The following is a 22,432-nucleotide window of genomic DNA, read 5'->3' as shown; positions in this document are numbered from 1 at the left end:
ACCTGAAAATAACATAGCGAATCAAATAAAACAGCCATAATATTAATGATTTATTAATATTAATAATGATTTGTGCAAAATATATCAACATTAAATTATTATCTCGAGTAATAAAATTGCCTGTACATTCACTTTTGATACATGGACATACACTTTTAAAATTAGCAATTTCTCGATAAAATACACTATCATCATTCATCAATAGTCACAAGTAGTCGAGCATCGGAAGACCGGGTCTCTCTTTTCTTTGTTCACCTTTCATAAGATACACAGTTTACTATATAACTGTAATATACGCGTAACCGCCGAACAGCACAGTGCGTCTGTGTTTATATACTTGGTTGTGTAAATGTATGTAAAATGGTATTTTTCCAAAATTATCCACGAAAACAGAGATGCTAAGATTTCAACTAAATCTGTATAATTACAATAAAAATGTATTCAATCCAAAATTTATGCATACATTATTATTAGATTTTAAACGTCATTTTCTGTTTGAATGATTGGAACAAAACCAATTTGCCTTTTTCAATTATTATAAACAGTCTGAATCTTGCAAAGGTATTATGTGCTTCTTTTCTTTCACCGCGCACGATTTTCTTCGTTCAATTTCGTATTATCCTTTCTTCTTTTCTGGTGAAAGTTTAAAACATTGAAAATTTAACACTGTGATTGATATCGACAAGATAAAAGATGATCTATAGATTTTTAACAAGTTCAATACGTGTGTGTTTCGTATATCAATATACAAGTAAAAGAATTGGTAAAAAAATACATACTTAAGAATAACGTAAAATAATATCTATAACCATATATGTATCTCGTGCGTGGTGAGTCAATACCTCTCAACGTCTTTCAATAAACGCCGTATTCTAATGTTGTCAACAGCTTTGCACTGTACAGGAACACCATCATACTTTAATATTGTACATTTTCTATCGAATAGCCTAAAGATCAGGTAAAAAATAAGGCCTAGTATTTTTTCGTTTCATATGTATATATACATATATATACATACATATGCATGTATGTACATATATATGCTCTCAGTTATCGCATATCCATACATACATGCACATACATCTGTACAAGCATGTATTTATACGTACAGTTTTATGTATACCGAATTCAAGAGAACGAAAACTTCAATCGCGACATCCGTAAGAAAAATAAGAGAAGTAAGTTATTAAAAACTTCGAATGAAAGATATTTTACATACATGTATATAAAGTTATTATTCAAAAAAAAGTATACAGCTTTCTTGTAACCCAATCTTTCGTTACGTTCCAGTTATAAATAGACAGTCGTGAATTAAATAATGTAACATACTACGAATCGAAATTTTAATTTCTTTTAATCACTAACGATATTCAATGTTTTAATGACAATTGTGTAAGTCTATAAAAATAAAATACTTAATAAAATAAAATTGGCTGAATCTGCAATATGCTTATAAACAACAATTATATTATCATAGTCTTCCTAAATATTTAAGATATTACATAAAGTATCAAAAGTTTTACCATTATTTTTTTCTCTTATGTAAAACCTTACCTGGAAAATCTATATCTAGTTTTGTCGAAAAGTACTCGATTTTCAGAAATGAAACAATACGTTTAAATATCTTGTATTACCTGATCACAAGCTTAACTTTAATACAATTAGAAATATCGCTCATTATAACTGATCCTCTTTCTTAACATTTGATTCGATAGTTAATTTAGTACTTTACGTTGAAGGAATGCTCAAAGCTAAACCCTTAGACAAACAACAACTTCAACAAGTCAGCGATATTTCAATTTGCATCAAATTTTCCATACCTGTACAGTTGAAGAATCAAATTTAGTTAAAAATTGTATGCAATAAGTTTAGTACACAATGTATAGACTCATTTAGATTCATTTGTAATCTACAATACTTTCTTTCCTTAACGACCACTTCTACACCTTCTTCGTTCGCGATAAACTTCGTTGGCAAAATAAGACGTTCTCTCGTTGTACATACGCGCGATATAGTTCAAGAATCAGTCTCGATTTTGCCTTCGATGTAACCCTCTCTTAAGTATTAATTTCTTTTTGTAACAGAAAATATGAATGTGAGACTATCGAAACGAGTTCACAGTATTATCAATATGCTGTCAGAGAATAGTAAAGAAATGATAAGAGACGTGTGATTATACACTTGGTTCCGTCAGAGGATCGGGTTGCAAGCGTTCCACTCGATAACGATTGTATTGTCGATAAGGCGTTCTCGTTTGATCATTGTCCGTGATCACTCGTGTTTTATGAGGAATTAAGTTTTCATAACGTCCCATCAACCAATCCTGACATAATCGGTGTTGAACATCTGCAACATTCTTGGATACCCAAGCCGCCAGCCATTGATGGAACTTTGAATTCAAGTGTTTTGTAACAGCTGGATGACACTGTTGAAAAAGCAACTAATTAATAAATATCATGAGTATCGTTAATTTAAAAAAAAATAAGACAAATTTTTAATCGTAGAACATACCTCCCTGGCACGACTGAAAGAATTTTGTTTATACAGGAATGCTTCCTTACTAGCAATATAAAGCATTTGGTAACTATTGGGATTAAATCTACACTGGGTTTCATCGGAATTGATAATGTCAGATGTATCCCCAGAATCTGCTAATCTTAAACCAGGAGGTCGCTTTAGAAGCGCATCCACAGAATCCAGTGATTTTTCTTTGTCAGTTGATCTAAAGAAAGATAGAAAGGAAAGGCATTCAAATATTATATCTTATCAACAGAGTTATGATTTTAATTATAAAGAGATTTAAATGATACTTACCCTGCTGCTTTATCTGGTTGATTGGTGTTAGGCACTGATGCTGACATCATTCTTGCAGCTTTTTTCCTCCACTGTCTAATATTACGGTAAAGAAATACAGGCTTACGTCCTGCCAAGATTCTGCCTAAAGAACTCCAACCATTTCCATCCATCTACAACAATCATTTCATGTTAACTTTTTTAACAGGTACAGCTTAATACATGTATACATACAATTTTAATGATATCATTCATTGTATTATTATGATTAATTAGTACTAAGTTTAACATACTTAAGTTAAGAGCTCTTATTACAGCACAATTGCAAAATAATTTATTACAATATTTCACACCTCGTACTAAATTACAAACATTCCTCTTGTATAGAGCTTACTCTCTTTCTAAAAGTAATAAAATGTTTTAAGTAAAAATAATAAACTACGGCAAAATACAGAAACAAATGAAAGATATATAAAAATAATCAATTTTCTATATACAAAAGAAAAACGAAATTTTCTTAAGGGTACTCGTTCAAAAGGAATTTAAATTTTTTTATGCTATCTTCATTTTTTGTAAGTAAGTTATATGTCATTATGTGATTGTCATTATACACTGACACGTACTGAATCGCATACGCATCAATAAATAACTATACTCTACAAATAAAATTTATTAACAATTAACTTGGGAAAACGTGGATACATAAGAGGATGTTCTTTAAAGAACGTACGAAAAAGATTTAACGGTTTTCGGGGGTTTATGCATGAAAAAGAGCAATAAGCGAAAATAAACCACATTCAAAATATCTTGTAATCTGTTGTTTTACTATTTTTTAGCATCTTACTGATACTGTATAAATGACTAGGAATAAGTAACAATTCTTACGTGTTAACAGTACTTTATAATGAAATTATTAATTGTAGTTCAGAAATATTCATTCATAAATTTATCATTATATAATAACAATATGTAACAGCAACTATATTGAATCTTAGTACCAATAATACTTAAAAATAATAAAACAAATTTGTCCAATAATTTTGTGTAAGCAAAATGAAATCAATTAAACGAACACGAGATGAAATGAAAGAAAATGAGCTTAAAGTAACATTTTCAGGTCAATTTTCAATCCATGTACATTCACAGACGACGAGTGAACTTTTTCAATCGAAAGCATAACAAAAAAGGCGTGGTATTGATATGATTCGAATGAAATTCTAACTTATATGGCGGCTTTACTATTTTAAAATACAAATGTGTTAGAAAAGAGATATATTACTCTTAATATACATATGTGTATACATATATATACGTATATATTGTATATATACATATATATATATATATATGTGTATGTGTGTGTATATTTATCACCATTTAATGTTCAGCACACATGATATAATATTGAAATAATAAAACAGAACAACAAATCGAAGCTAAATGAGAAAAAATATGTAAAATAAAAATCATATAAGGACAAACATAAAAAATTTTAATATCTGAAATTAAATATCTCTCTGTATGATTACTAAGTATTTAAATATAGTATTATGGAATATTCATTTTGCATTGTTTTTTGTCTCGTTTCATTCGTAAAAGCACAGGCAAAGAATTCTTTTATCTTTCTTTGTCGTCACAAAAAATTAATATCATCGGAGAATCAAAGTAATAAATTTAGTGGTACAAAATGATGTTAGACAATAATGTTTAAAAGCATTGTTCATGTATTTCAATATCTCTCTTCTATACAATATTATTGTTTATCTATTATTATATGTATATTCGTTTCATATACAGATTACAGTTACAAAATATATATATATATATGTCTTATATATATATAGAGTTTAAAATTCACTGCATAAAGTGAAAACGGAGATATGAGCTTATAACAATCACATAAAATCTGTCTGCACATACGACCTCATAGTCTCAATGAAACTATATTACAAATGTCATAGTAACGTTTAAATCAGATCATTTGTGGCAACAATTACATATATATGTGTATATATATACATATATATGTGTGTGTAGGTATATATATATATATGTATATATATCGTTTAAATTAATTTAAATTTGTGCCACGTTATCTAATAAAAACGTATTGAACTGTTAAATAAACGAAAAATATATAAATACACGTACATGATACGTGTAGATTTTCTCTCTCTATATATATAATAGCGCTTAAAATTCCATGATGCAGAGCCTTGTCAGGAAATGCATGTTTTACATTTTGTACAAAATACGAAGATATCATTCAATGAGGAAACAACGTTGCGAACACTGCATCTGAAAATCCACTTTGCGTCATAAACGTATTTGTATAACTGTACAGAATACTATGGCAAAGAAAACTAAGAAATAGTACCTGTTTTTCCATAAAATATACAAAACGTAGATTTTTTTATCTCGACGTCAAACAATAATAATAATAAAATTAGCAACGTATTTCTAAATAGTTGTTTGATTTCAAAAAAGAAATCCTAAACGCGACAAAACATTAAAAGCACATTTTTTAATAACGAAATCTGATAACTCGTCGAAACCTAGGAAAGAACAAAGAACGATTCGATAAAAATTACTCTTCCGACATTAAAACTTAATGCTTGATGCTAGCTAACTTTTAATAACTAACAATTTTTATAGTCTGCACTGTAAAAAATTATTAAGGACCTTCGATAGAATTATACCATTTCCACGAGAAGAATGTAATTACACAGAATGAAAGTTCACTAGAGTACCAAACAAACAAAAAAAAGGGGTAAAAGTAATGGACCTTCTCAATGGAAAAAGCAACAGCAGAAACCGAGAGAGTTAAAGCTGTGAAACCTTTGGCAGATATTCGAAATTAGTTCGTGGGATATCAACGCTTCATACTGTTACGTTCCTTTCAGTTGGAGCTATGAATTAATGAAAAGATACAAGTGATTTTCTATTTACATGCTATGCCATATAATCTTTGCTTCACTACTTATACATTAATATGTACATAGCAAAGAATTATCATACACCTGCATCTCACAGTGGCGCAACAGTTAAGCCAGGAACACACTTGGTCCACGCCAATAATAACGCTACTTCCAGTTTCTCTTTTTAATGTTCAAGCTAGAATCAATGCATACTATGATTTTACATATCACACTACACCTTTTAAATCAAACGAATCTAATTCGAAGAATGCAATATAACACGTCGAACTGTGTGGCGTTCGCGTAATTGAAAATCTTCTAAATAGGTTGGTATACCCTAACCTAATGCCTAAAAATTATACAATTTTAATACTTCGTTAACATACCCTAATTTAATAGTACGGAAATTTCCCAAGCTTTTTTCGTTAATATCCGTAAGGAATCATAACACACGCAACCTTTGGAAATCCAATGTTCCAAAAATGTCCAAAACGTTATTTTATCATATAATACACCTTCTCTCAGCATGCGTATCTTTTCTTTTATCTTTATCTACTTTGTGAACTTGATAGTTACTCTGCCATAATTAGAAGTTTCGTAGTAATAAATTGAAAGTTGGAGCGATCAAAAGACAGAAAAAGCCACGATTACCCTGCATAATGTGATGTGGCGTGGAAGTAATGTGTTCACGAGTCAATATCCATATTTCCTTCCCAAAGGCTTCACTAATGTTCGAATGTATGATAGCGAAATGGTGAAATTTTACAAGTTAGTAGATGCATAGTATCTCTACCAGTCGACCAAGTTGCGTATCAAAACATATGTACAAATTTATATCAAATATTTACATATTTCTTTTTAAATTCTATCTCGATAATAAATTCTAGAAATTATGATCTTATCTAGTTTATAATAATAGTAAGATGAAAATGAACTAAACTTTAAGAATTGACCGATATCAAATGTTATGTTCTTTTTTTCTTTTATGCTAATATTTTACATTCATTTATGGCACTGCTCGGATGACTTCATTTGTGTATGCCGTGTCCCCTTGATGTTTCTTTTCATCATTTTTGTACATTTGCAAAATGAGTTAAATGCTCGTTAATATCTTTCATCTCGTAACTATACTTCTGCTGTGACTAGTTAATTTTATCTTTCCTTTTCTAAAGAAACTTGAAGTAGACAATTACGGAAACAGTATGATAAAGCATAGTACGATTTAATTGTATATGTGAAAATTTTCCTTGTTTGTTTCGTTGACCGATTCTTTTCAAGTGAGAGATTCACGGGAGAATCATGTTTTCAACATGAAAGCAAATTAATGAATTTAGTACGTACTCTTATTTCTTTTATAAGCTTTTGAAGCTTTATACAATCATTTATAATATTTTTATTATTATATAACAAACAAAAACAACAAACACAAATAAAAAGAAGTTATTAGATAACCACATTATTAGATAAAATATAAAATAAAATTTAAAAACAACCGAAACTTGGAATCTTTTTTGTACGTAAATGTAAATATCGCGCACTTCCCTCCCTTTTATCGAACGCACGAACTTCCTTTCGACCCTAAATAAAAAGTAAAGAAGATATCACCGGATGAAAGAATAAACCCTTGCATAGAAACTCGCATGGATAGACAAAACTTATTTACGCCGTAAAAAACGAGGAAGCAAAGCAGTGACTCGTGTGGAGCAGTATACTTCTAAATGCCTTCGATAAATCTTCGCGTTTGAAAATTTGGAAAAATTACTATTGAGATATCGTTGTTTCACTATAAATCGATATTTAAAATATAGAAATATAATTTGTAATTTGTGGTTTTTCGCATAACATGTAATGGTATTGCAATGCACTAATAGTGCGAATATATAGAATAAAGAATGGGGATTCGTAGTGCACTATACTCTCTTTTTCTATTTTTCTCTTATCTTTCTCTTTACTTAATTTACAGCACCACAATGGACGCGCTCAGATGAAAATCATATCTCTCTTATCTCTTTAAACGTTACGAAAATAAATATATGACTTTCCATTCTTTTTCTTTTATTTTAGCATTTAAAAGAATATTAGTTCATTCTGCTTATATGTATACAAAGTTCTGCAACTTCTATATAATGACAAGCATGAACCAGTGTTCTGACCCCATTCGCGTGATAAAGCATTGGTGATAGCAGACCGTATATGGCTACGTAGCTTCCTCGTATTAGCAAACAACCGATATTATATGCTACGATGTTCATTCCTAAAATATTTTCTACTTCTTTTTTGATATTTTTCTTTAAGGAAGTCAACAATGATTCTCTTGAAGACCGAGTTTTTTTTGGAAAGGCGTCCGACTGCGAGATCAAACGTTTCACACACGAATACCTCTGGTATAATTTTATAGTATGATCACACGAAATAATTAGAAGAAAGTTTTTTTTTAGTAAGCTTTCGTTCTTTGGGACACTAGTTGTACACTGAATGACAACAGTACAACTTCCAATCACAGACATCAAATACGAATGAATGTAAACTTCAACGTTGGCAATGATTATGAAAAGGGATGTGGATCCTATACCTTCTTGCTAATGTCAGTGTTCTTGCGCTTTCTGCCCCTCCCCCCCCTTGCTGCCTGGTCGTTACTCACAGGATGATTGGTTGTTGGCTCATTGTCTGTTAAGGTAGGGGTGTCTTTCGGGCTAGTCTGACCAGCTGGAGCAGAAAACCTCTCAACATATGTAGACCACTTTTCAGATACCGTAACTCCTTCCCTTTCTCTTTCCCTACAACTGTTGTCCATCGCTTCATCACCTTCCGTATCCAACAATTCCATTGTTATTTTACAGTCTTTCTTATACTGCAACAATAAAATGTTTTACATGTAAAACGCGTTTCGTTTAATTTACGAAAAAGTAATATCTTTTTATTCATAATTTGTTCGTATTCGTAGGATATTACCAGCTGTAATTAAGAGATACATTAACATATGGTTAATGTTCATGAATCAAATAGAATATTTTAGTATTTTTAACATATATAACAGTGAATTATAAGCTTATAAAATAAATGGTAGCAATAGCTTTGTCATTCGCAAAATAAGTATTCTGAAAAATCGAAACTTACAATGTATATTTTAAAACAATTTTCGTCCGCCATAGCCTTTTCAGCTTTACGCTGATACGACATCTCTGCACCGAGTCTCATGTATGCTGTAGCACATAAACCACCTGCACCACTACTTTCTTTCGGTTGTCGTTGCTCTCGCTGGAATAATTCCATACACTGCTGGCATATAAGATCTGAGACCAAATGCTGTAACTAAAAATTGTATATTTTTGTTTTAGAATCCTGCTATAATTATAAAATTATAGTAATTTAAAAATTTTTTAAATCTAATATGCATATACTTACTTGTCTCACAGCGTATGTTACAACCTTATCTAACGTAAAAGCGATATATGCGTGAATACCGAACATTTCTCGTAAGGTATCCTCATATGCGGTACTTTCCATATTACCGTCTAGCACATTCTTAACCATATCCAAAAATGCAGGATAGTAATCCTCAATTTCAATTTCATCTATATCAAACATATTAAGAATATTACATTAAAATGAACTATATTTTTTTCGTACAAACAAAACTACGTTTTACAATTACTTTTAGGTTTCAACCGTAATGCGACAGCTGTGCTCTCTTTACGCTGCTGTTTGTACCGTGATTCCTCTTCAGCAAGAGCCACAGCCCGGTCGTACATTTTTGTTAATCTTTCACATAATATATGATGTAACCTTAAAAAAAGGTACCAATTGTTGCTACCCATGAAGAGCGTGTACGCTTCTTCAGGATCATCCGACATCGCATGGATCGGTACTTTGATATCAGGTTCGGTTTTAATAGACGTGGAAGACGGAATCGGAGATACCGGCGCCTTATTCCTATTTGCTTGGAGGCCACCACCACCCAACGGAGAGGTATTCATCGTTACTGACTGAGAATTACTACACGCTGCTACATTGAGATCTTCCTTCTCATCTGTAACAGCGATACTTGTATAAAATAAATTGCTTCGACTACAAAATAGTAATAATTTATCAAATTTAATGCATACCGTCTTCATCCCTTTCATCGTCACTTAGTTCCTGGCGTGGATGGAAGAAAAGATCAGGTATAAAATGCTTCAACAAAAGCTTTATTCGTTGCTTGTCTTCCTTGTGGATGGCCGTTTGACGCTTCACATGATGGATAAGAAGATTAGCTGCATCATCTAGGACAGACTTATCTTTGTAAGGTAATACAAGGTGTGGACCGCTATTATTTTGACCATCCCCGCTACCATCGTCTACCTGCTCGTGTCTCTGCAAAATAAATTATTCTTAAATAGTGAGAAGCATAAACTTACCTAGAGGAAAAACAGTTACAAACCTCATCGTATAACGTTTCAATTTCATTAAATAGGCTCTTGGACCTTAGGGCCTTAACATCGTTCTGCTTGAAATTGATACCTTGATGATCCAGAGACTTCAAGTAGTACTTTTCGTTTTGTTCTCTCCAGAGTTTATTGAAACCTTTTTGCGCTTCCCGCCACTCTTCTTCCTTACTCTTTAATCGACGAAGAACTACTGGTACTGCTACTACAGGATTTTTCTTAAGACCATCTATAATGTCAGCCGCCTTATCGCCGTATATCCTCTTCAAGGCTCTCTGATGAATTGTAGGCGAACAACCACCGAGACAATCGTCGAGCTTGAATTTCTGAAGTTCTTCTTGGCTCATTCTACTCATTTTCTTATGGACACCCTCGAGAACTCTGATCGTTGACGCGTTAGTTTCTATTACGCCATCCAACTCAAATCGTTCATCTTCGCAACGATAAATGAATTCCTCGTACTGAGTTTTCCTAAACATTCCAACCCAATAAAAAATAATTCTACTATTCAACAATAAATATCACATAAAGGAGATATAAAAATTACGAACCTGGATGTTACGAATGTACTATCTTCTGACCAAGTCGGGAATGAAACCCATGTATCGTTGAGAACTTCTTTACACAGTTGCGTTCTTCCTGTACACTTTGGTTGAACGTAAGACTTTGGTAACGCACAGTATGATGCCCCTAGACGCTTGCATGCCGTGTAGTCAATTTCCATCGCCAGATCACCTTGCGGTCTCTCTTGATGACTTCGTACAACATTATTTGGTAGCGCTTCAACATTTAAATTGCCACTTGCATTTGTTGCGTTGGTACTAGAAGACTCAGGCAAGTGGCCCAGGAAATCTTTAAACCACCGCAATAGTTCAGGAAAACGACCAAGAAATGGCGTTACTAACTGCACCAACTCAGATTTAGAAACTATCTCTTGATTAAACAAAACCAAACATCTAAGGAAATTTTCGTATACTTCTTGCGATCTCAACGCTTTACGAACCTAAGAATATAATAATACATATTTTTTTATTATGCATTTATTTCATTTTTCCTTTCCTAATAGTATGAAAATAAAAAATTGAAAGTACTAACCTTATCGAAGAAAGCATAATCATTGAGACTGCCATATTTTCCAGCTTCGGCTATGGTAACACATTCACGCATAGACGATACTTTAGGCTTTTTCAGAGGTGGACCATGCTGTATATGGTGAGAGTTTCCAGCTGTTACCGAAGGCGAAAACGACGGACTTCTTTTCAATTGTCCCGTATTGTGACCAAATTTTTGTACGCTATTAATATCTCGTATACCAGATCTATCTCGCTCTCGGTCACGATCTCTATGATCGCGATTTTCGCGTTCTATTGTACTAGTACCGCTCGATTCTCGAAGATCTCTCGAAATATTTCCCGAATTATTATAAGGTGCTTTAGGTCCCAACGGTTTCTTGACAATTGTTGTGTGATCGTTAACTGTAGCAGTCTTGTTACTCTAAAATATTGTCACCAAAACATTAATAAAAAGAAATTTTTTTTAAGTAAAATTTTGTTTTATATTAATTTTATAATACCCATCCTACCAACGAACTCTGTTGATTAGTAGCATCCGGCAAAAATTGTCCAAACTCAGCCAGCAAATCTTCTTGATTTTCAAATAACTTGGCAACTTGGCTATAAACTTCTGCCTCCGTTAAATGTTTTGCCCCACTAGATGCACCAGATCCACTCGTACCACCCATGTGTCCAGATTCTTTTAAATTTCGCTGCTCTTTCTGATAAGTATGTAGAATTTCTAAAAATCTTTTATACTTGTCTGGTTGACCTTGGAATCGATTCTGAAATTATAAACAAATTAAGTGAATATCTTACATTTCTCATCGCATTCTGTAATTGAATACAAACCTTAATTTTGTTAACATAATTAATCGCATGATTAAACTCAACTGGTTGGCTTTGTTGAGTTTGTCCGCTAGTAGGTATACCATCTTGTGCTTGACTCAACGCTTGACTCACAGCCTGAGCTTGAGCTGCACTAACATGTGAATTATTGTATGCCTGTACCGGTGGTGGTGAAGGTGCATGTACTGTCAAACTATTATTCGATATATTATTTGCCAGAGAGTGGTGTATGTTTCCGGTCCTAATTTCAAATAGCATGTAAAATATAAATTATCGATTTATTCCGCAAAAACAGTAAAAACTAATATATAAAATATTGATAATATCCTACCCTTGCATTATCTGCAATACTGGAGGAGCTTTCGCTGGTTGTGTTGGTGGACTTGCAACAGGAGGTGAACCAACATTCACAGTGCAATGATGCTGTGACAAGCTAGTGCAAGTGTGTGTTGCTGTTGGACTTGGCATACTAACTGACACTTGAAATGCATATCCTTGCTCATTTGCTTGCACCTCTATTTTGTACCCAGGTGGAAGAAAGGTATTGAAACCAACAATAAGTTCAGGGTGCCCTTTAAATAAATGGCTCACTCTTGTTATTACTCCTGGTGTATCTATGCTTTGAGACTTAAATTCTTTCATAATATCCAAGAAATCATTATACACCTAAAATTAAACATGTTTATGAAATAAAATATGATTATTGTAACTCAGATAATTTTAATAATGATAAATCTACCTGGGGCTGATCACTGAATTTGTACTTTACTTGATCTAAATAAGATAATGCATCTTCTACTTTTAATCTCTGAAATTGTTGGGAACCACTGCCACCACCTAGGCTTGTGCCTGGTGGGGTAGAAGCTAATGGTGTTACATTGCCAGAATGAACCTATAAGAGGTATAAAGAAATTTTTATACAAAATCTCTTGTTAATTAAAAATATCATATTTTATTAAGAACTGATTTTCAATGTTTTATCCAAAATACAAGCCTTAGACCCATGCTTTTACATACTTATACAGCTATTATTTTCAATAAATCTCGATATCTGTAATTTATTTTAACTTATATACATTGTCGGATATAAACCTTATGCCTTATTGTTGGTTGCTGTTGACTATGGACCTGACTTTGTGTTCCTGGTGTAGGCTGTTGGGAACCCATACTATGGTTACTTCCACCACCTATTCCACCATGTAAACCTCCACCAGTATTTACACTGCTACTGCTACATGTAGAAGTGAGTCCTGCAGATCCACTTCCCTGCACATACAATTGATAATAATTGCACAATCTATAAATCTAATCTTTACAAGTTTGATTATATTCCTGTACATACAAATTGGGAAAAAATGTACATATAGAAGTATAGTGCTGTTATTATCCTCTGATTATCCAATCTTATTATTAATACAAGGTGAAACAATTAGTTGTACAAATCTTATTTGCACAAAAAATTAAATAAAATTTCTTAATTGTATTTTCATCAAATATATACATAAAAATGAAGCGATGTTATCGAACAATAACAATAATGTCGTATATTTATTTTACAAATAAAGGTACTCCATAGTAGATAGAGATAGGTAGAGATTTATTAACGTGACAGTTAAAAAATTTTTAAAAACGTAATAGGAGAACGTTCAATTCGATAGACCGCTTTTAAGCCGATTAATTTCATTTGCTCCCGCATCGCTCTGTTTTATTATATACCAGTAATACCTGAAAGACTTATGAATAACAATGTTACAAGAAAGAGGAAACATTAAAATATACAATTTCATTTTAACAAAGAAACTATAAAAAAAAGATTGAAATTATATAAAGCAATTAAAAAATAGTAAAAAGCATAGAAAAATGAAAAAATGATGTAGTTGTTTTGCAGCTCGTTACTGTTGTTATTACAATGTAGATAACACGCACCTTAATGGGGGACGGGGCCGCGGTCGGCACTACAATTGCTCCAGTATATTGCTGTTGAGCTTGGGCAGTTCCAAATTGTATGCTGCCCGGCATTTCTTTCGAAGCAACTGATCGAACTGCTTGGCCAGGTACAACAACGCCTATTCCACTGCTTGAATGGTACTCCAAACTACCTCCTCCGCCACTTCCTGCACTCACTGACGAGTGCTTTAATGTTGCTGCTGCTGGTGATGCTACGTCGTCCAGCCCGCGAACGCGTTTCATCGCAGATCACATTGGAAATGCTACGGATTGAGAAGGATCTTGATCAGAGATCTTCTTTTCATCCCGATATTAATCATATCTTGTTTAACCCTAAAAAGCTGCCATCAAAGGAAATCACACTAACGCATTTCACACTGCATTAATTTTATACGATTTGTCATTTAAACCACGTATCACGAGTAAAATTTAATTTCCTCATAATTATAGCTATTAATAGAAAAGTTAAGAAAAGCAATTAAATATTTTATTACTATTCCATATTGGATAAGAAGTTGTTGTTCCTTGTGGTTATAAATAACATTACGGCGATATTATTATAGGTACACTATGGATTTTTTGTATTTATGGAAAATTTGAAGAATGCATAATACGAGAAAATTTATCAAATATCAGAAGTATAGTGTTTTCTATAATATTTGGTAGATAAAACAATTTTCTATCAGATCCTATTTTCTAAATTACATTCTCAAAAATATTACTCTGCATAAAAACCCACAGTTTATTAATTATAACTAATAACTATGCGTCTTCATATTTTTATGAATGTAATTAAAAAATGAAATTTAGAAAATTGTTTTACTTATTAATAAATAAGATTTTGGATATTTCATATATGTTCGCATAGTATACATTTCTGTGAATTTTTACAACTTGATATATTTTTAATTATATTCTCAAAAATAACGACAGGACGATAATATTAAAATAAAATTCGCATGGGGTGAGATTTCGCTTATGATAGCCTTCAAGGGTTAACATCGAACCTATGCGATACACAACCATTGTACTTATCCTCAAAGCTACGATAAAACACGACGCAGCAACTCTTTCGCGGGTATCGTGGCGTTTAGCGCGCCATGAGCAGAAGACAGAAAAGGTGTAGTAGGGTTCGAAAGTGTTCGGTGATGGTATTGTTTCGTTTAAGGTGATAAAATGACGTGATCGACGATGCATCCGCACTACCGTTGACTAACGTCGTAAGTACATAAATACGTAGTACTGCCGTGTAGAAAAAACATTCGATAAATTTGATGTTTCCTTTCTAGATCGATTTAAATTTACACGACGATGTTCGGAATTTTGAAAGCACCGCGCGCTCGATCACCGTGTGACAGAACTTCCGAGGAATCTAAAACAGCGCGAGCACTTTCCCATAATTTCGAACAACATCAAACTTTTTCGCTCCTAAAATAATAGTATAATGAAAAAGGTGAAAATTTCGTCATCATTTCAGTGAAAGGAATGAATATGTAATGGTAAATTAGGAAAACTGCATTGGTATTTATGTTGATTTTTAATACGTCGATCTCAATATGAATATGTTCGAAATTATTTCTCTAGAATAATATAAGAAAGCCGTTAAAAATGTATCACTTAATTTTCTAATTAATTTTTGAAAATTCAAAATTACTATACATTTTCTTGCTCGATTTACAGTTAAAAATAATTGAATTACTCATACTCGTAACTGTTATATATATATTGCATAATATAAAATAATTAAAATACACGTGGTTTGCATTTCCATTATATTATTATATTTATGACAATAGTAGGAAATAAATCATACGTTAAATATGAGTATATCCTTTCTGAAATCTACTCCAAGATATATTTAGGTAATATAACCTCACACAAAAATGCAATAAATTTGTTAAGTTTAAAGTCACTAATAAATTTGGAGTGAAAGAAATTTTTCTTCCAATGGATATCGATGTTTACTATTAAGAACTACTACCTTTTGTAATCTATTGTTTTATTTATTGATTTAGTAATCATTTATTACTGTTATATATTTTGACCTGGCACGCTGTCATGTATATCCCTTATACTTTACACTTCTCGGTCAATGTAGACATTCGAAGAGTAAAAGTAAATTATAAAAGTGGGAATAGATAAAATATTTTATGAATGTACTTTTTATGTGCTAAGAAGATATTCCTGCAAGATTATTCACAGCTACACAGAAATATTTCGTTGTGCTATTACATATCACTCGAATCTATAATTAGTTTTTTTATCAATAACAAAATGTAGCTATAAAGGATTTATGTCCTCTTCGCATACGCTTTGATATTTGCAGTTCTAGAAGCACAACTGCGTTTCTTCGCTCATTATTTTATTCTCATTTGTCAAAACTAACAAATTTCTTTCTTTCCAAGTTTTACATCTTTCTAGAATAAAAGTAAGAAAACGAGCGTAGAAACCAACAAGGAAACAAGACAATTTTAATTCACACATTCACTAATGTAACATATTATAAAACATATTACTGTAAATTTCCTTGGTATAATAAAGTAAAAGAATGTAATATCGGTCTAATCCTACTGACATCGGGTTACAAAATAAGATGTAAATTTTCCTGATCAGAAGAAAGTTGCACTGAAACACAAAAGTGTGTTATAAAAATAATTATAACCTAGTGCTTCTATAGAACACAGTCTACATCCACATAGTAGTTTATGATGACCTTGCATGGATATAGAAATGTCAGTGACTTAGAATACAGTAAAAATCTCGTGGAAAAGATAATACATACCAATTTCCATTTGAAAAGAAGTTGAACGTCCTTGCACCAAAGTGAATTTCGAGAAAAGTTATCCAGTGAAGCAAGTGGTCGTTGAATGAAACGAAGTTTTGATCGGTAGGAAAGTTTGTGCAGTTCCACGAGGAGAGACGAGCGTCGGTGGAGTTTCTTCGTTGGGCAGAATTTCGATCCGCGATATCGAGCCTCGGTCGGGGAATTTCGCTGGGACACAGAGGAGACGAAATAGAGCCGGTAAAGCCAGCTGCACGGACGCGTACAGCCCGTGCTGCGAAGTCGTCGAAGCGAGGTTTGTCAGTGTTGCACGTTTCCAAACACTTCCCGGCCCTCGACGTTACGCAATATTCCACGTAAATACATAACACATTTTCCCGAGAGCTCCAGTGGAAAAATATTCGTCCTGCGGTGCTCCTTTTACAAAGGAGTCACCTCGAGTGTCGGGTATAAGCACTTTTCAGTACACTGGATTTTCTTGTCGATATATCGGTCCTTTTTCCAGCCGTCGAAACTGACTTTCCGCACAAAAGCTTCGGCCCCGTTGTTTTTTCACGACCAAAAAATCGACGAAGCCTGAACGGGCCGGTCGGTCTGGTCTCTCAGACAGGAATTCACTATGCTTTCTCGGATCTCCCTTTCAGAACCATCGAAATCTTGTCGTATGTGTAAAGAAACTCAGTAAAATGCACATTTTCGCGAGTACACGGACGAATTACCGCACTTTTTAAAAAAATACCCAAATGCAAAAGACATACTCGCACTCTCTCGAGGTACAAGGCAAACTATTGGATTTTGTATGGCAAACAAGGAACTGACTGGTCGTATAGCGGGATGAGGAAGGTGGAGGGGATCGCGCAGGACCGTATTCATCCACTAAGCGTCTCTGTTACCAACCACTCGGGTACCTCCTGCAAAGCATACGTGTGTCGCAGGCCTCGCGAGACTTCTCTTCCAACTTTCATTAATTGTGCATCGATTATTCTTCGACTACTTTTCTCCACTGTTTTCCACGACAAAGATATTGCCACGCACTTGCAATTTACTTTAACGTATCGGCATAGAATCACATGGAATGTAATCGCTACGAAATAATAGTCTTTCTCAGTCGTAGTTAACAATGACAATTACTAATCGTACAATTTCTTAAAATCGTATTTTCCTACGGTTATCGTTTCAACTACACTTTCTAGTCGTTTATTGATAGTTTAAGTTTTATAGAATTTCGGCCAATCCAAATAACTTCCAATTTCAGTTCTTGTTTCGAGCTTTTATATCGGTTTACATTATCGACGTTATTTTTATGACAATACTCTCGCAATAACTGGAGTGAGTTACGCGTAATATATTAATATTTAAGATACAACGTGTTTCTTACAAAACAGCTAATATCTATAGATATAAATACACTGGAAAAGAGAGTACACGAATACTCTCGAACAACATACCGCCAAAGTTTCATTCGAGCACTTCACGATATCAACTTCTCGTAAGTCACATTAATAAATTACTGAAACGTTAACAGCGATAGAAACTCCGCACATTCAAACTTCCGTTTGTTCGAATACTATTCTGATTTTTAAAGCATATGGAATTTTAATTACACCGCATATGACGATTTAACACAAAATCGACGGGATTCGCGTAACTTTTTACAAACTAGAATAACAACACGAGGTATTTTATGCGGATAGTATACTACGTAAAAAAAAACATAGCAGCCAGATAGGATGATATATACAAAATTGCATACACATTACATTTTTAACATGTTTATCGTAATAATTCATTTCTTTGGTTTCCGGTTATTAAATACTTCCATTACGCCAGGATTTACCTGTCGCGAAAAAATGACGAAGGAAAGTTTCGAAAAAGATGCTTATTGAGAGAAAAGTTGTGTCGCGTCCCGATGAAACTGAAGAATCGCTAGGTGCCTAATATGTTGTGAGTAGATACAGCCCTGAAAATTGTGGCGGCGAAGCCGCCAAGAGGCGCGCGCAGTCCACGAAATATCCAAGCGTTTCCCCGCGGTCGACATCTTCGTGCGGCCAACAGCTGTTCCGAAAGGCGAGCGAACTCCCCATCGTAATCTGGGTCATGGAAACTGCGCAAAATGGGTTGCACTTGCACCGAAATCGCGCATTTCTTCGAAAACTGGTCTATCGTCTCGAGAATTTCGTCTAATCCAATAGACTGAACTAGCACGCGGTACGTTGTTATCCACACAATAAAATGCCATTCGAAATATGCAAGCTCCTGCGACCAGCCGTTGCATATCTGTCAACGTGCTTGACTGGTTCCCGACGAGAGAGCCGTGCGTCGATTGGCTGACGATTTTCGGGCATCGACCTACGCGCGAGCCTCGAAACCTGCTAATCACACAGGAAGCGTCTAAACGATATTCCTCCAATATACACAACGTGCACGTGGAAAAATCACGTTCTGTGTTTTATTACAAATTCAGTCTGGTTGATTATCTCTTCGTCGAATTATTCGATATTGTTTAAACGCGTTAGACGCTGAGCACAGCCGCTCATTCGTTACACACGCAAAACGCAATCTGTTCGATACGTATACATGTACCACGTGATTGATTCGGTACTTCTTTAACCTTTATTATTTGTAAATTTCCAAATTCTTTGGCGAATAATGTACTATGCTGGCCGTTCAGACGTGGTAATCGATACACATGTGATTAATGTTAAATGAATATTCGAGTTAGGATAAATTCGAACATTGAGTTATTTTAAATGTACAATCTTGATCTTATAATGTGTTCTCAACACGTTAAACCGATTGAGCATAGTTCTACGTTTAAAAGCTGTTTCTTATCATATTCTTTATATATTTCTTTTGTAATTGTTTAGAAATTTTTTTTCAATAATTTTCTGCATGTGTTGGTTCGAAAATATTTGTATTGTTGTAATATAGGTACTGAGCGAAATTAACACATGAATTTATCTTCAATGTCTTACATGTAATGTTTTATGTGTCAATTTAATAGGTTCCTTAACGGTACATGTGAATAAAGATGGAATAATATAAAACTGAGGAGAAGAAAAAAACGTTTAGGATACTAAAAGTTTAATATATAATAAAACAAAGTTTAGGACACTTAGAAAATGTTTAAAAAAGTAATTGTGGGTATATCTGGTGGGGTTGATAGCGCTGTATCAGCACTGCTTCTAAAAAATAAAGGTAATTCAAGAGAATAAAAATGTCTAGTATCGAATGATAATTTAGTACCATGAAAGTGTTAAGATTAGCACTGTTAAAGGATTCAATGTCACCGGTGTATTCATGAAAAATTGGGACATCAAAGATGAGACTGGAATTTGTCAGACTGAGGAGGATTATGAAGATGCACAATGGGTGTGCAAAAAATTAGATATTCCTCTTGTTGAAGTCAATTTTGTAAAAGAATATTGGAATAATATCTTTTCGTATGTATATGCATATTTGTATATCTTTTTAATTAATATTTTATCTTTATTAACTTTTGTAGCTATTTAACAGAACAATATGAGAATGGATATACACCAAATCCTGATATTTTGTGTAACAAGTACATCAAATTCGATCATTTCTTCAACTTTGCATGTAATAAACTTCAGGCTGATGCTATTGCAACTGGACACTATGTCAGAACCAGTTTTGGTTCTTACCTTGAACATTTTAAGCCAGATACAAGTAAATATAATTTTCTTAATGTTATTCTTAAACGTTTGCTTTAATCATATAATCAAATCCTATTAGTTTGACTATTTTACTAGATGTCAGCTTATTTCAAGCTCGAGATGCAGAAAAAGATCAAACATTTTTCTTGTGCCAAGTACCTCAACAAGCTTTAAGATACTCCATGTTTCCCCTTGGAGAATATTTGAAGAAAGACGTTAAACAAATTGCTTGGAAGGCTGGATTGGACAAAGTTGCTCTAAAAAGGGAAAGCAGAGGGATATGTTTTGTGGGAAAACGAAATTTTCAAAATTTCATATCCAAGGTACAGCATGATAAGTTCAATGTATGCTATTATTCCATTTTTGTATTAATAACCAGATAATATTTATAGTACATATCTGACAAACCTGGAGACTTTGTAGACTTGGATGATGGTCGGGTAGTGGGAAAGCATATGGGCTTTCATCATTGGACCATAGGGCAAAATATAAAAATTAGTGGTTTACCAGCTGCATACTATGTGTATAAGAAAGATATTAACACAAATAACATCATTGTAGTATGTAGAAAAAATTTTATGTGTTAATTATATTTTTTACTTAGATTAGATGTTGATGTATATATTAATATCAATAGGTAAAAGGAACACACAATTCAGCGCTATATTCAGAACTTATAATAACAGAAACTCCGTACTGGATATCATCAGAGCCAGAATTTAATAGTTTCTCTAGACTATTAAATTGCGATTTGCGCTTTCAACATAGAGATCCCTTGGTATCTTGCACAGTTCATAAAAATTTAAAGAATCAGTTAATAATACAGCTTAGTCAACCATTAAGAGCAATTACAGAGGGACAGGTAGAGTTTCTTATACATGACCCTTTTTTAATTATCGTATAATAGTGTTCAATAATATTTAACATTTATCGTATTTATTTCAGTTTGTCACCTTATATAATGGAGAAGAGTGTCTAGGTAGCGCTGTAATCTCATATTGTGGTCCATCATACTATAGTTTAAATCAAGAAGTAAAAATGGATCATTATCGAGGAAACAACGAGACACAAAAACAGATCGCGGACGCGAGTATATAGTATTGTACATAGTAATTTATTAACAAAAAAAGGAAATTATATTTGGACATTTTAATATAGTTTTTATCGATTGAATATAAAATAAACATCGTACAAAATCTCTTTAAAGATTTTTTTTCTCCTTTATATTGATCGATAAGTCTCGATAATTGATCGATCTCGATTCTTATCTTCGCTAAATTCACCAATATAAGTATAACGAAATCATTTTCTGTGCAATCATCAAACAAAGAAAGATTGGTTGAAAGAAGCAAGCTGAAATTAGAAATAAAAGAATGTTTTTCCCACTTCTACTCGGAATCTTTGGTTAATCCGTCTCGTTATCGAAAAAATGATGAAATAATATCATTCTAGTGATTCAACTACAGATTTTATCAGTCGTATCTTCTTTTTTAAGTTTCGTACGTCCGTCAAAGCCGGCAAGCAACCACGATAATGACCGCCGAAGAAAACGAAATTTATGGCTGCAACATAGTATATTGGAATTTCTTATCTAACCATGAAGAATGTATTAATAGAAGAAAATCACAAATCTATAGTGAGTTAATTTGTAAACTGTAGCAAGAAAAATTTATAGTTTAAATTTTACGAAATGATCAATATAGATCGTGGTCACCTCTGTGATACTTTGAACGTTTTACTCGTCACGGACAAAATTAAAATTGGATAAGAAAGAGAAGGACAAAGTAACAAAAAGTAACGAAAATTTTACAACGTAATAGTCGATCAACTTGTAATATTTCCATCAAAATTTTGCTTTTTATCCCATGACGACTCAATGTTGTCCACCTACAATTTCACCGTATTTGAACAAATAGTGATATGATAGTGATATCTCTGGTATCTTCACGGACAAGGACTTGAAACGCGTTTTATATGGTAGTGACAATTG

At 33.1% G+C, this 22,432-nt stretch overlaps 2 protein-coding genes across 7 annotated transcripts; one reads left to right on the top strand and one right to left on the bottom strand.

Annotated features, from left to right (window-relative positions):
* Positions 1 to 37: 37 nt before the first annotated feature.
* LOC117216595 (paired amphipathic helix protein Sin3a) lies at positions 38 to 19,096 on the bottom strand. Of its 2 annotated transcripts, none has more exons than XM_033463418.1 (18): positions 16,766 to 19,096; positions 13,963 to 14,246; positions 13,129 to 13,302; positions 12,776 to 12,928; positions 12,368 to 12,702; positions 12,040 to 12,277; positions 11,718 to 11,972; positions 11,231 to 11,629; positions 10,687 to 11,138; positions 10,132 to 10,606; positions 9,818 to 10,064; positions 9,367 to 9,741; positions 9,117 to 9,286; positions 8,829 to 9,023; positions 8,353 to 8,562; positions 2,815 to 2,966; positions 2,512 to 2,722; positions 38 to 2,425 (listed from the first exon to the last, which is right to left on the bottom strand). In XM_033463418.1, the coding sequence occupies exons 2-18, from the start codon at positions 14,224 to 14,226 to the stop codon at positions 2,174 to 2,176; spliced, it is 4,557 nt and encodes a 1,518-aa protein (XP_033319309.1). In that variant the 5' UTR covers positions 14,227 to 14,246; positions 16,766 to 19,096; the 3' UTR covers positions 38 to 2,173. The 2 variants fall into 2 exon arrangements, with proteins under 2 accessions (XP_033319309.1, XP_033319307.1); XM_033463416.1 differs by having other exon boundaries at positions 8,284 to 8,562; positions 16,766 to 17,684.
* A 131-nt stretch (positions 19,097 to 19,227) lies between these two features.
* LOC117216602 (mitochondrial tRNA-specific 2-thiouridylase 1) lies at positions 19,228 to 21,642 on the top strand. 5 transcript variants are annotated; one of them, XM_033463439.1, is made up of 8 exons: positions 19,228 to 19,363; positions 19,770 to 19,963; positions 20,043 to 20,208; positions 20,271 to 20,455; positions 20,539 to 20,765; positions 20,835 to 21,002; positions 21,080 to 21,304; positions 21,388 to 21,642. In XM_033463439.1, the coding sequence occupies exons 2-8, from the start codon at positions 19,888 to 19,890 to the stop codon at positions 21,538 to 21,540; spliced, it is 1,200 nt and encodes a 399-aa protein (XP_033319330.1). In that variant the 5' UTR covers positions 19,228 to 19,363; positions 19,770 to 19,887; the 3' UTR covers positions 21,541 to 21,642. The 5 variants fall into 5 exon arrangements, with proteins under 5 accessions (XP_033319330.1, XP_033319332.1, XP_033319329.1 ...); XM_033463441.1 differs by having other exon boundaries at positions 19,346 to 19,441; positions 20,043 to 20,137; XM_033463438.1 differs by having other exon boundaries at positions 19,346 to 19,441.
* The last annotated feature ends 790 nt before the right edge of the window (positions 21,643 to 22,432 follow it).

This window comes from Bombus bifarius, unplaced genomic scaffold (genome assembly GCF_011952205.1).
Source record: "Bombus bifarius isolate JDL3187 unplaced genomic scaffold, Bbif_JDL3187 scf7180000010271, whole genome shotgun sequence".
Classification (NCBI taxonomy): Eukaryota; Metazoa; Arthropoda; class Insecta; order Hymenoptera; family Apidae; genus Bombus; species Bombus bifarius.
This window is presented reverse-complemented; position numbering and strand designations above follow the sequence as displayed.

What these genes read in the sequence shown, in the direction of transcription:
- LOC117216595 (XM_033463416.1), bottom strand. Translation starts at nt 14,226, where the DNA reads ATGAAACGCGTTCGCGGGCTGGACGACGTAGCATCACCAGCAGCAGCA. An exon ending in CGGCCCCGTCCCCCATTAAG is followed by an intron (nt 13,303 to 13,962) that starts GTGCGTGTTATC and finishes TTGTATGTGCAG; the next exon opens with GGAAGTGGATCTGCAGGACT. An exon ending in TTGAAACGTTATACGATGAG is followed by an intron (nt 10,065 to 10,131) that starts GTTTGTAACTGT and finishes TTTATTTTGCAG; the next exon opens with AGACACGAGCAGGTAGACGA.
- LOC117216602 (XM_033463439.1), top strand. Translation starts at nt 19,888, where the DNA reads ATGTTTAAAAAAGTAATTGTGGGTATATCTGGTGGGGTTGATAGCGCT. An exon ending in ACACAAATAACATCATTGTA is followed by an intron (nt 21,003 to 21,079) that starts GTATGTAGAAAA and finishes TAATATCAATAG; the next exon opens with GTAAAAGGAACACACAATTC. An exon ending in GAGCAATTACAGAGGGACAG is followed by an intron (nt 21,305 to 21,387) that starts GTAGAGTTTCTT and finishes TATTTATTTCAG; the next exon opens with TTTGTCACCTTATATAATGG.